We start from the raw sequence: 12,970 nt of genomic DNA, 5'->3' as shown, positions 1-12,970 counted from the left end.
AACACTGCACCACCAGGGAAGTCCCTGATTTTCTTATATGTACATAAACAGGTTTAGCTAAACCTTGGGTTTAATACCTGAGAGGGATGTGCCACTGGGCTGGGGATTGTGTGGCATTTTAAGGTCGGATCTTAACAAAGGGCGAGGTTCACTGGTCCGAGAGAAAGGGGCCAGAGAAGTCGTGCCCCGGGTGAGGGTTGGGCAAGATTTTATAGGGGAAGAAGGGAAAGGGGTGTGGTGAATCTGGGAGGGCGCAGGGTATTCCTTATTTGGTGGTCTTTTCGGGTATCCTGGGGGACCGTTAGTCCTGCCCCTAGAAAGGCGGCAAGGCTGGGCTGGTTTCAAAGTCCCCAGGTCAGTTCCTGGAACTGGGTGGTCCGGAATGTCTCCAGGGCAGTTTCTGGAACTGGGTGGTCTGGAATGTCGCCAGGGCAGTTTCTGGAACTGGGTGGTCCGGAGAATTTCGTTCTGATGCACCCTGTGAATCTGATTGTGTTCCCCTGCCTCGGGCCAGTTGGCCTTATACTTAGCTCACTGCACGGAAATTTTCTTGAGGTTGATGGGTGACCTAGTGTTAATCTAACCCATTCTGTGACCAACTTACCCTAACACAGGAGTCTTTGAGTTAGGTGGCGAGTATTCTAGTAGCTTTTTTTTGGCTGCGTTGGGTCTTTGTTGTTGCACGTGGGCTTTCTCTAGTTGCAGTGAGCGGAGGCTACTCTTCCTTGCAGTGCACAGGCTTCTCATTGCCGTGGCTTCTCTTGTTGGGGAGCATGGGCTCTAGGCGCATGGGCTTCAGTAGTTGTGGCTCACGGGCTCAGTAGTTGTGGCTCGTGGGCTCTAGAGCGCAGGCCCAGTAGCCGTGGTGCACGGGCTTAGTTGCTCCACGGCATGTGGGATATTCCCAGACCAGGGCTCGAACCCGTGTCCCCTGCACTGGCAGGCGGATTCTTAACCGCTGCGCCACCAGGGAAGCCCTCTAGTAGCTTTTAAGTGCTCAACCCATACCCACCAATTTCACGGCTTTAGCTTGCAAGATGTTCCTTAGCAACAGCCTTTATCTCATGTGTGCATTAACCCAGAACTAAGTTTGCCTAAAGAGACACTGGTCTGGTGAGAAATGTGACCTCACCAGTCTGTGAGGCTGGCTCAAACGGCGGGCTTATCGGGCTTATGCCCAGGTTTTCCTCCTTATGACAAATGACACAACAGACAGAGGCAAAGAAAAACAGTGACTGTGGTGCTCCAAGGACATGGTGCTTCAAGGACAACCCTGCCTGAAAATGTTACACCCACTACCGGACTCTTAATCGCCCTCTCCATCATGTTGTAAAGGCTACGAGATTCCTGAGCCCACTTGGGCGATGCCCACCTGGGCAACGGGACCTATCCCCAATAAGGAAAGGCATCTGGCCTGTCCCACTCTCAACCTATAGAAGGAAGGTATATGTGCCTCGAGCAATCAGTAAACAAAATTTTCACCTCGGACCATTCTTTTGTTTTCTGGCTATAAAACCTGATCAATAGCACACGTTTGTGCTCGACTCTCCCAGGTTCCTAGAAAGTAGGCCCGCTGTTCTGGCAGCGACCCTTCCCTCTAATAAAGTCTATCTCCTTTACATTCGGCCTGGTGTCTGGAAATTTTTTTCCAACCCGCATTCGGACCATGACAGTGACCGTTTCTGGGAGGAAAAGGATAAATAAAAACCAAGAGTAAGTGTAACAAATCTTCACCAGTCTCTATACCCAAGAAACTAGTTCCACAAATATTTTCTCCTGCTAATCTAAATTTAGAAATTAAAAAAAAGGAAAAAAAAAAGATCCTCACTGGACCTTCAGGCAGAGATCTGGGAGACTGACATGGTAAGAATTCTTACCTTCTGCCGGATTTCTTTCATTCTTTCTTTCTTTCTTTCTTTCTCTTTTTCTTTCTCTCTCTCTCTCTCTTTCTTTCTTTCTTTCTTTTTTAATATTTATTTATTTAGGCTGCTCTGGGTCTCCAGGTTTTAGTTGTGGCGTGCGGAATCTTTTAGCTGTGCCATGTGGGCTTCTTTGTTGCGGCACGTACGCAGGATCTAGTTACCCGACCAGGGATTGTGAGTGTGGGGTCTTACCCACTGGACCACCAGGGAAGTCCCTTTTTTATTTTATATATATATATATATCCACTAGTTTGTTGTGTTTTTTAGATTTCACATATAAGAGATATCATAAAGTATTTGTCTTTCTCTGTCTGACTTACTTCACTTAGCGTAATGCCCTCCAAGTCTACCCATGTTGCTGCAAATGGCAAAATTGCATCGCTTTTATGGCTGAGTAGTATTCCATAAACCACATCTTCTTTATCCATTCACCTGTCGATGGACACTTCAGTTGCTTCCATGTCTTGGCTATCGTAAGTAATACCCTTCTGCCAGCTTTCTGTGCAAGGTCCCAGGACCTCTCAGCTATAGGAGCCTCAGAGCAAGCAGGAGCCAGTCAGTGAGGTTTGTCCCTTCATGATCACCAATTATAGGGAAGGAAAAAAATCTCTTCTACCCTTCTGGGTTCTTTTGGCTGGTCCAATAATTTAATTGAATTAAGATAGATCAACAGGAGAAAAACAAATTTAATTTTGTGTGTACGGGGGCCTCGCATAGACAAGAGAGGCTCAAAGACGGGCAATTGAGGCTTAGATGCCATCCTGAGCTAAGGAGAAGGGGGTAGGAACCTGGGGCTTCAAAGGGAAGGAAGATAATTCACAGAAAGATGGGAGATGTTTGGTTCACAAAAGTTTGCCATGCCACGGAAAGCCAGTGGGACACAGAGGAATTTGAACAAACAGACCCAAGCTAGTTCCCCCCAGCTTCCATACCTACCCATACTCTGGTCATAGTTCTTTTCCTGGACCAGGCTCCCTATCTGAATTCTTTTTTTTTTTTTTTTCTTTAATTTTCAAGTACTTGGGCCTCTCACTGTTGTGGCCTCTCCCGTTGCGGAGCACAGGCTCCGGACGCGCAGGCTCAGCGGCCATGGCTCACGGGCCCAGCCGCTCCGCGGCATGTGGGATCTTCCCAGACCGGGGCACGAACCCGTTGTCCCCTGCATCGGCAGGCAGACTCTCAACCACTGCGCCACCAGGGAAGCCCTAGTTACATTTTTTTATAATAAACTAGTGATCTAGTCAGTAAAATGTTTCTCTGAGTTCTGTGAGCTGCTCTAGCAAATTAATCGAACCCAAGGAAGGGTCACTGGAACCTCTGATCAGCTAGTTGAAGCACAGGTGGCAGTCTAGGCTTTCAACTGGTGTCTGAAGTGGGCATGGGGGGTGATCTTGTCCGGGAAGATCCCACATGCCGCGGAGCGGCTGGGCCCGTGAGCCATGGCCACTGAGCCTGCGCGTCCGGAGCCTGTGCTCCGCAATGGGAGAGGCCACGACAGTGAGAGGCCCGCGTACCGCAAAAAAAAAAAAAGAATGTAACTCAGGAAGAGCCACATGGAAGAGATGTATAAGGCAAGGTATGGGAAAAGGGCATGACGCTTCCAAACTCTCTGTGAGTACATCACTCTTCACAAACTTCCATGTATTCACCAACCCGGAAGTTCTCCAAAGCCCATCCTTTTGGGTTTTTATGGAGGCTTCTTTACATAGGGGTGATGGATTCAACCGTTGGCCACTGGTCATTGAACTCAACCTCCAGCCGCTGTCTCCTCCCACAAGGTCAGGGCTTGGATGAAAGTTCCAACCTTTCAATCACATGATTGGTTGCCCTGGCAACCAGCCTCCATCCTTAAGTGCTTTCCAAAAGTCACCTTATTAACATAAACTCTGGTGTGGTAGAAAGAGGTTTATTATGAGTATTAAGACAACTTTATCATTCTTATCACTTAGGAGATTCCAAGGGTTTTAGGAGCTCAGTGCTGGGAACAGGGACAAAGTGCATATTTCTTATTATAAATCACAATATCAAGGTATATGATCATTCTTTGATGCATTTCAGAGTTGCAGAAAAGAGTACACTCACATCTAACCCTTCAACAAGTATATCATTAACTAGGGCTCAGTGTTCACAGTTGTATTTGTCAGAACAGGGTGAAATTTACATGATGTGAAATGCACAAAACTTAACTGGAGTTTCAAGAAAAATCTGACTTGTGTGACTCTTCCCTTTTGCTGTTCCCCATCTGAGGCACTGAAGAGCCTGGCATATTGTCCTGTTTGGGACGTCCCACTTCCCGGAGTTATCTCTCTCCTTGTAGATTTCTTTAGCTTGGACCCTCCCACTACCGCCACCAGTTTTGGGGGGAAACTGGAAGTTGTGTCTGGAGTAGGGCTTCTCACCCTTCCCCAGTTGTGACAACTAAAAATATCTCCAGACGTTGCCAAACGTTGCCAAGCACCGCCGGGCTCAACATTTGTGTTGTGAATTCTTCCTAGTTTGTTCTGAGAAGAGCTGTGGGTTCCTGGTGGTGAGGGCGGTGGACAGGATCCCTCCTGCAGGGACCACCAACCAACCAACAGGAGAGACAGACAGTTACACTAGGATTCTGGATCTTCTGACTTAGCCTGGGGAGTGGCTTTTAAAAAGTGTCCAGAGGATTTTGATGGGCAGCCAGGAGGAGAACTGGTGACCCCGAGCTACTATTGATTAAGCGTTGATTGTGGGCCAGGAAATGTGCAAAAACGTTTTTCTCCTCCAGCCCCGTTCACGCCTTAAGGTAACAGCACGGGCTGCCAGATTCGAATCCAAGCTGGACAAGTGATGTTAGCCCTCTGTGTCTCGGTTTCCTCATCTGTAAAATGGGCTTAATAATAGTGCCGGCCGGGGGACTTCCCTGGTGGTCCAGTGGGTAAGACTCTGCACTCCCAATGCAGGGGACCCAGGTTCGATCCCTGGTCAGGTAACTAGATCCCACATGCATGCCACAACTAAGGGTCCACATGCTGCAACGAAGATCCTGCATGCTGCAACTAAGACCCCGTACAGCCTAAACAAATAAGTAAATAAAGAAATATTGCCTTGGCCAAAACCTTTGTTCGGGTTTTTCTGTAACGTCTTATGGAAAAACCCAAACAAGTGTTTTGGCCAACCCAATAAATAAAAGTGCCGGCCACCTAAAGTCATCACAAGGATCAAACGAGGATCTGTGTAGATCTCCTGGCTCTACCCCAGGCACTAAGTGCTACATAAGGGTTTGACAGATACATTAAAACTATGATTGTGTATCTTGGTATCACAAAAGGGTGTCCTTGTGCCTTGGCAAGGCGTGTCGGTTTCCCTGAGCTGGGAGAGAACCTGCCACACCACAGGGGACCCAGCTCCCTCCATCTCTCCATTCTGCTTGAGAGGCACTGTCCCACCTCCGAAGCTTTGCCCTTGCTGTCCTCTTCGTCGTTTCTTCCCTTTTCTCTTCTAAGTGCTTGCTCAGATGTCACCATTTGGGTTTGAAATTGCAATTCAACTCAATTCCCAACCCACGGTCTCCTAGTCCCCCCCACCCCCGCTTTCGTTTCTTCCATAGCACTCTACTGACATGTTTATTGGACAGCTCTCCTTGCAGGGCAACCACATACCGTTATTAAGACTGTTCAGTAATATATTAATATTTAAAAAAATTCATTTGAGAAAGGGAGATGTGTCTTTTTCTAATTGACACAAATAGATACTAGATGCAGGGGACACAGGTTCGAGCCCTGGTCCGGGCAAATCCCACATGCCGCAGAGCAACTAAGCCCGTGTGCCACAACTACTGAGCCTGTGCTCTAGAGCCCGTGAGCCACAACTACTGAGCCCGCGCGCCACAACTATTGAAGCCGGCACGCCTCGAGCCCGTGCTCCGCAACAAGAGAAGCCATCGCAATGAGAAGCCCGCGCACTGCAACGAAGAGTAGCCCCGCTCGCCACAACTAGAGAAAGCTCCCACGCAGCAACGAAGACCCAACACAGCCAAAAATAAATAATAAATGTATTTTTAAAAATGGGTCTTCCTAAGCTAAAATCAAGGTTGTTTTTTTCTGGAGGTCCTAGAGGAGAATACGTTCCTTTGCCTTTTCCAAATTCCAGAGGCCGCCTGCATTGCTTGGCTTGTGGCCCCTTCCTCCATCTCCAAAGCCAGAAGCATAGTGACTTCAGTCTTTCTCTAACTCTGACCCTCCTGCCTCCCTCTGTCACTTGTAAAGACCCTGGTGATTACACTGGGCCCACGCAAATTACCCAGGGTCGTCTCCCCATCTCAAGACCCTTAACTTGATCACACCTGCAAGTGCCTTTTGCTGTCTGAGGTCACATATTTTGGGTTTTGTTTTGTTTTGTTGTGTTTTGTTTTGGCCATGCTGGGTGGCTTGGGCTTGTGGGATCTTAGTTCCCTGACCAGGGATGGAACCCAGGCCCCCAGCAGTGAAACCGTCGAGTCCTAACCACGGGACCACCAGGGAATTCCCGACATATTCTGGGATTAGGAGGTAGGGTCACTGTTCCGTTTTTGTTCCCACTGTATCCCCAGTGCCTGGAACAGCACGTGGCACAGAATAGGCCCTCTGTAGGAACTGCTGAATGAATGAACGGGACAGAAAGAGCAGGAGGGGCAGGATGGATGTTTGGTGGAGCGGGTTGTGTGAGGACTGAGGGTCAAGGAGGAAGTGCTAACCTCAGAAGAGAGTAGGGGCAGTGCCTGTTGCCCAGGGCAGGATGAGGGAAGGAGCAGGGATGAGCTGGACAAGCAGGGCAGGCAGGGCAGGAAGGAGGCGGAGAAATGAAGCAGCCGTTGGGGCGTCTTGTTCTCCAGGACGTGAGCCTGCCTTCCATCCACCTACTCACCATCCTCTCCCTGGAGCTGGGCCCAGGCCTCCCTGGGGCCGTCTTAGGGAAGGGAGAGAATGTGGGGAGTAGGTCACGGGGATGCCCAACTGGCACAGCTGGTTTGGCCGGTCCTGGCATCTCAGCAGAAGAGAGCCCTGGGGACAGGGGAGGATGCTGCTAGGAGCTCCACCAAAAGTCGCGGGGGAGGGGCCGCTCCTTTGTTCTTCGATCCATCCCTGTGGACCCCAGACTCCCATACCTAACACCCCCACCCCGGGAGGCTCACTTGGCACTGTCCGTCCCAGCCTCAGGAACCAGGAACCTAACCTCTCCATCCCTAACCTCCTCCCCACTCAGACCCAGGATCCAGGCCCCAGGCCCCTCCTCCCTCAGACCCAGGATCCAGAGCCCCGGCCCCTCCCCCCTCAGACCCAGGATCCAGACCCCCGGCCCCTCCCCCCCTCAGACCCAGGATCCAGGCCCCCGGCCCCTCCCCCCTCAGACCCAGGATCCAGGCCCTCGGTCCCTCCCCCCTCAGACCCAGGATCCAGGCCCCCGGCCCCTCCCCCCTCAGACCCAGGATCCAGACCCCCGGCCCCTCCCCCCTCAGACCCAGGAGTCCAGACCCCAGCCCGAGCATCCCTCCCCAGTCTCTGTCCACCTCCAGGACCCCAGAGTCAGGGTCCCCAACCGTCCACTCCCCGGAGGAGCCGAGGTGTGGCTCCGCCCCCGCCAGTCCGGGCTCCAGGAGCAGGGTGGGCGGGGCGCCTGCGTGCGTGCGTGGGGTGGAGCTGGGTCTACGGTATCTGCCCTGGGGCAGGCTCCTCCATGGGGATGGAGTAATCGGGGTGCGGAGCAGAGAAGGAGGTTTCTGCAACGCTGCACACCCCGAGATGGACCCACTGATTAGAGGGCTGGGGGGAGGGAGCCGTGCCGGCTTGAGGTGTCAGCTGCCCTCTTCCCACCCCACCCAGCATGATTCTTCGTTTCCTTCCCAGAGAGGCCCTTGGTAGCCCTGGGGACAAGGGCACCCTCCGCCATCCATGACCCACCCCTTCCCCAGGTCCAGATGTCTAGGTGTCCCAGTTTCCTCTCCGTCTGGGTCACAGGAATCCCAGCCCCCATCCCTTCCTCCTCCAGGACCCAGGAGTCCAGGCCCTCAGCCCCTGTACTGTCTTCCTTCCTCATCCCATTCAAAGTCCTTGTTCCCAGCTCCAGGATTTGGGAGCCCTACCTCCAGCCTCTGCCCTCTGGGGAACCCAGCCTATAAGCGCCCTCGCTGGCTTTTCAAGGAAAGGTCGGGCTCTGGAGGTGACAATGGCCCCGACTCTGTGGAAACATGACCTCGTGACCCAGTGACCTTGCTTTGCCCATGTCTGAGCTCCAGGAGCAAAACGACACATCTTGGGGCTTCCTGGAGCCCAAGTGGGGAGCCTGGGGGGGAGGCCAGGGAATTGGCATGGGGGGCCCAGGACTGGGGTGGTGGTGGCACACTTGAGAGCTCCCCATCTCTGCCCTCGGCCCTCAGCCCCAGCGGGGGGAGACCAGTTTCTGCTACCCTTTCACATTCAGTCCCTGAGGCTGCGGCAGAAGGGGGCACTACGTGTTCAGTGACACATGCGGATGACGTGTTCATCTTCCTGGGGGCTCCCAGGAGCGGAGGGCATGTCCTGACCAGCCCAGCCCAGCCCTACCTGGCGTTGCTCCCTGCGCCCTTAAGCCCCCAGGGATGGGTGTGAGTTCCCACCCATGGACCCAGGAATGCGCCCTATCCCCGGATGTCCCCTCTTTGGACTAGAAGGAATACCTCCCATCTGTCTGCCCAGCCTCTATGCCTTTGCCCCACCAGGCTCTCCATCTGGATGCTTTCTTCACTCAGGTCACTCACCTGGTGTGTTCCCCTACTGGGGCAGCCTTGCCCCTGGCAAACCATCCTCTTCCTCCCCAAGAGACCCGTATCTACCGGCAGGTTACCAAGCAGACAATGTCTCCCAGGCCAGCAGAATCAATTCAACTATTATGCTAGCCACGTGTGTCATTTTAAACTTTCTAGTAACCTCATTTAAAAAAAAAAAGTGAGATTAATTTTAGAAATGTGTTTCATTCGATCCAATATATCCAAAATATCATCATTTCAACGTCATCAATACAGAGATTACCTGCGAGATATCTTACATGCTTCTTCTCAATTCCGATGCTCCGTTTCCCAGGGTTAAGTGAAATACAGTCTTTCCAAAGCATTCATGTTGTATTTAAGAGGAATTACATTGCTTCTGTTTTTAAAGTTAAATTTAAGTTGATTAAAATGAAATGAGGGCTTCCCTGGTGGCGCAGTGGTTGAGAGTCCGCCTGCCGATGCAGGGGACATGGGTTCATGTCCCGGTCCGGGAAGATCCCACATGCCGTGGAGCGGCTGGGCCTATCAGCCATGGCCGCTGAGCCTGGGCGTCTGGAGCCTGTGCTCCGCAACGGGAGAGGCCACAACAGTGAGAGGCCCGCGTACCGCAAAAAAAAAAAAAGAAAAAAAAGAAATGAAATTGGAAATGTTCATTTCCTCGGTTACAGGTGTCACATTTCTAGTGCTCAATGGTACATGTGGCCAGTGGCTTCTGTGTTGGACAGCACAGCTCTATAAGCTGTTTCTACATACCTGTCTCATTTGTGGATGCAGTGCCAGGTCCTGATCTAGAGGAGGCTTCCCCAGATATTAGTCAGAGGGGTGGATGGATGGATGTTTGGAGGACAGACAGACAAATGGATGCTGAATGGAGGGAGAGATGGATGGAAGGAAGGACAGCTGGATGAATGGATAGATGGAGGGATGATGAATGGATAGAGGGTGGATGGTCAGATGGATGGATGGATGGACAGTTGGATGGATGGATGGGTGGATGAGTGGATTGATAGGTGGACAGCTGGATAGATGGATGGATAGATAGACAGAGGAATGGATGATTATACAATCCCTGCTCCTCCCAGAACCTACCCACCCCCGTGGCGGCTGGCACTGGGTTTCCCACTCTCTCCTTCCCAACCCTTCCAATTCTCTTCCCTGTCCCCAGATGCCTAGGTTCCCCCCGCCAGATCCGTTTCTGTGGGGTTAGTGGTCTCCATTACTGTCCCTCCCCTCCTGTCTCTGGGTAAGATGGTAAGATGCTCCTCTGGTACCTTCTGGTTCCTCTTGCCACCTCCTTAGGAGTCTGGGCCCCTCTCCATCTATAATCAGGCTTTTCATCTCCCCATGCCCACGCCCATGTTCCGAAGAGACTCAGCCAACTGCTCCATCACCGATGCAACCCGTCACTCATTCCCCATCACCTGTGACAATTCACGCATTCCGTCAGCAGTGTTTATGGAACATCTGCCACATTCCAGGAGCTCCCCCAGGCACTTCCCTTGGGATACAATGGGAGACAAACAGATAACAAGCCCTGTCTTCATGGGGTTGACAGTCTGATGAGGAGACAGTCAACAAGACCAAAGATTAAAACATTGAGAATGTCAGATGTTGATGTGCGCTCCTGGAAAAAACAAAACAGGAAAGGTGGGAGGAGAGGTTGGTGGGCAAGCTCGGAGGAGGTGAGACAGGGCAGACTTGGATAAAGGGAGACAGTGAAGCTCGCAGGTGTCTGGGGAACAGCATGTCAGACAGGGGAGCAGCAACTGCAAAGGCCCTGGGGCGGGAGCATTGTGTATCTGGGCCCCCTTATTTTCTGGTCCCTTGCCCACTCTGGCACAGCCTCCAGGCCTGCCTTCTCCCTTAAACATCTTCCTTGAAATTCTCATTGGGTCTCCCTGGATCTCCTTGTTCCCCAGGGCTGCGCCCCCAAGTTCCCCCCGCCCAGTCTCCCTCAAGGATCTAGGCATTCTGTACCCCCTAGACTCTCCCTCTCCTCTGGAACTTGAGACTTCTGGCTGGCACACATGCTCTTCCCTTCTGGTTCTGTGGGGCCCCTGGAGACGGGGTTCAGGAGAGGTTCCCACAGGAGGGACAGGGCAAGGTTGTCACCGCCTCAGAGCTAGGAACAAAGGATCACTGAAGGCAGAACAAAGGTCAGGCAGTCCAGGACGGAAGGCCAGGTGGGATGTCTCGCTCAAACTCCCACAACCCCAACGTGGGAAACCCACTCAGCCCCAGACAGAGAGAGCTGGCACTCTTGATTTTCCCCTCTCCCTGTGAGGGAGACCTTTTCACAGATGGGAACATCGAGGCTAATTCTGTAAGTGGCTGAGGCATGGGAACTCCCTGGCGGTCCAGCGGTTAGGACTCTGCGCTTTCACTGCCAAGGGCACGGGTTCCGTACCTGGTGGAGAACTAGGATCGCACAAGTCATGCAGTGTGGCTTGCCCCCAACCCCGCCAAAAAAAGTGGACAAGGCAGAATTCGAACTCAGTTGTGGTGGTGTGAGGTAGGGGGAGGCTCCTCCTATCACAACATCCTAGAGACGGGCCTTTGGGCAGATAAACTGAGGGGGCGTGACGCCCCAGGACATTTGTCTTCTGCCTGTTTTTGGAGTGAGGGTGGGCAATGCTCTGTGACCTTGGGCAAGTCACTCTACGTCTCTGAGCCCCCTTCTACATTGATTACATGAGTCTGACATGCCCCACCCCCCTCACCTGCACAACTTGGCAAACTGTTAATTGGTCAGTAAATAAGAGTTGTTTTTTTTTCTTTTTAAACAAACTTTTAATTTTAGAGTAGTTTTGTTTGTTTGTTTGTTTTTCTTTAAGCCCATTTATATGAAGATCAAAAGCCGGCAAAACTAATTTGTGGTTATAAAGGTCAGGATAGTATTAGCTTTGGGGAAATATTGATTAGAAGGGCATAACGGAACCTCCTAAATAGAGGTGTTTTTTTAAATTTTATTTTATTTATTGTTTATACAGCAGGTTCTTATTAGCTATCTATTTTATACATATTAGTGTACACATGTCAATCCCAATCTCCCAATTCACACCACCACCACCCCCCCCCCGCCACTTCCCCTCCCTTTTGGTGTCCATACGTTTGTCCTCTACATCTGTGTCTCTACTAAATAGAGTTTTAAATGATGATATTTTTGTATTTATTTATCCAACTGAAATTTCTCTGGCACATAGTAGAAAGGTGAGAAGTTTCTAGAAAGAGTCTGTCAAAACGTTGTTTATCTCTGTGGGTAGAAGGTGGGTCCCAGGTATGCTTATTTTCTTTCTGGACTTATCGGCTCAGATAATTTTTTTTTTTAAAACAAGGTACCCACATTCTTTGTCCTATAAAAAGCAGTCATGGTTGAGAGTGGTTGAGAGTCTGCCTAACGATGCAGGGGACGCGGGTTCGTGCCCCAGTCCGGGAAGATCCCACATGCCGCAGAGCGGCTGGGCCCATGAGCCGTGGCCGCTGAGCCTGCGCGTCCAGAGCCTGTGCTCCGCAACGGGAGAGGCCAGAACAGTGAGAGGCCCGCGTACCGCAAAAAAAAAAAAAAGCAGTCATTTCTGGTGAGATTAGGTTTGGGGCCCAGATGCCAAGTGTCTGAAGGGTCAGGAGACCAGCAGGTGGAGAGGAGCTGGGTTTGGGTGGGGGACAGAGCAGAAGGGGACGTGGGCTTTGCGGAGCCTCCTGTGTGTCAGATTCTCGGCAAAGCATCTGAGAAACGTCTCATCCGGTCCTCACAACAGCCCGATGACGTGGGTACCATTTACGGGAGGAACTGAGGCCCGGGGGCTGATGGGACTAGTTTCAGGCCGCACAGCTGGGAGGCGCTGGAGCTGGGACTCAGACCAGGCACTGTGAGTTTCAAAGTCCCACACCAACCAGCTCTGGTCCTTATCTGTTGCATCTCTGTATCTCTTTGTGTCTCTCAATGTCTCTCACTATCTCTGACCCTCAGTGTTTCTCGCATTCCCTCAGCTTCTCCCTGTCTCTGTCGCTCTGCCTGTTTCTCTGTCTCTTCCTCGTTCTCTCTGTGTCTCTTGCTGTCTCTGACCCTCTCTCAGTGGCCCCCTCTCTCCTGTTTGTGCCCCTGTGATCCTGGCTGTGTCTGTCCCCGTCTTTCAATCTGTTTTGACATGTGCCCCTTACAAGTGTCAGCCCGCCAGGGCAGTTTCTGTCGGTCTGGTTCCCAGCAGTGTTCCAACCCTTAGAACAGCGCCTGGCAGACAGGAGGCGCTCAATCAGTATTTCTTGAATGGATAAAGGCATGAATGAATGAATG

General features: G+C 51.5%; 1 protein-coding gene across 2 annotated transcripts in view; it reads left to right on the top strand.

Moving 5' to 3' along the window:
- The window catches only part of SULT2B1 (sulfotransferase family 2B member 1), a 49,122-nt gene that overhangs the window by 1,992 nt on the left and 34,160 nt on the right, over positions 1-12,970 (top strand). The window contains exon 1 of one of the 2 annotated variants that reach the window (XM_060289079.1): positions 12,472-12,545. The exons of the other annotated variant lie outside the window; for it this stretch is intronic. Within the exon in view, the coding sequence (XP_060145062.1) occupies positions 12,484-12,545 (62 nt within the window). The 5' untranslated portion in view covers positions 12,472-12,483. Of the gene's footprint in view, positions 1-12,471; positions 12,546-12,970 lie in introns of those variants that run through there. 2 annotated transcript variants of the gene reach the window in all.

This window comes from Globicephala melas, chromosome 19 (assembly GCF_963455315.2).
Source record: "Globicephala melas chromosome 19, mGloMel1.2, whole genome shotgun sequence".
NCBI lineage: Eukaryota > Metazoa > Chordata > Mammalia > Artiodactyla > Delphinidae > Globicephala > Globicephala melas.
Note: the sequence above shows the minus strand (reverse complement) of the source record. Positions and strands in the feature narration are given on the sequence as shown.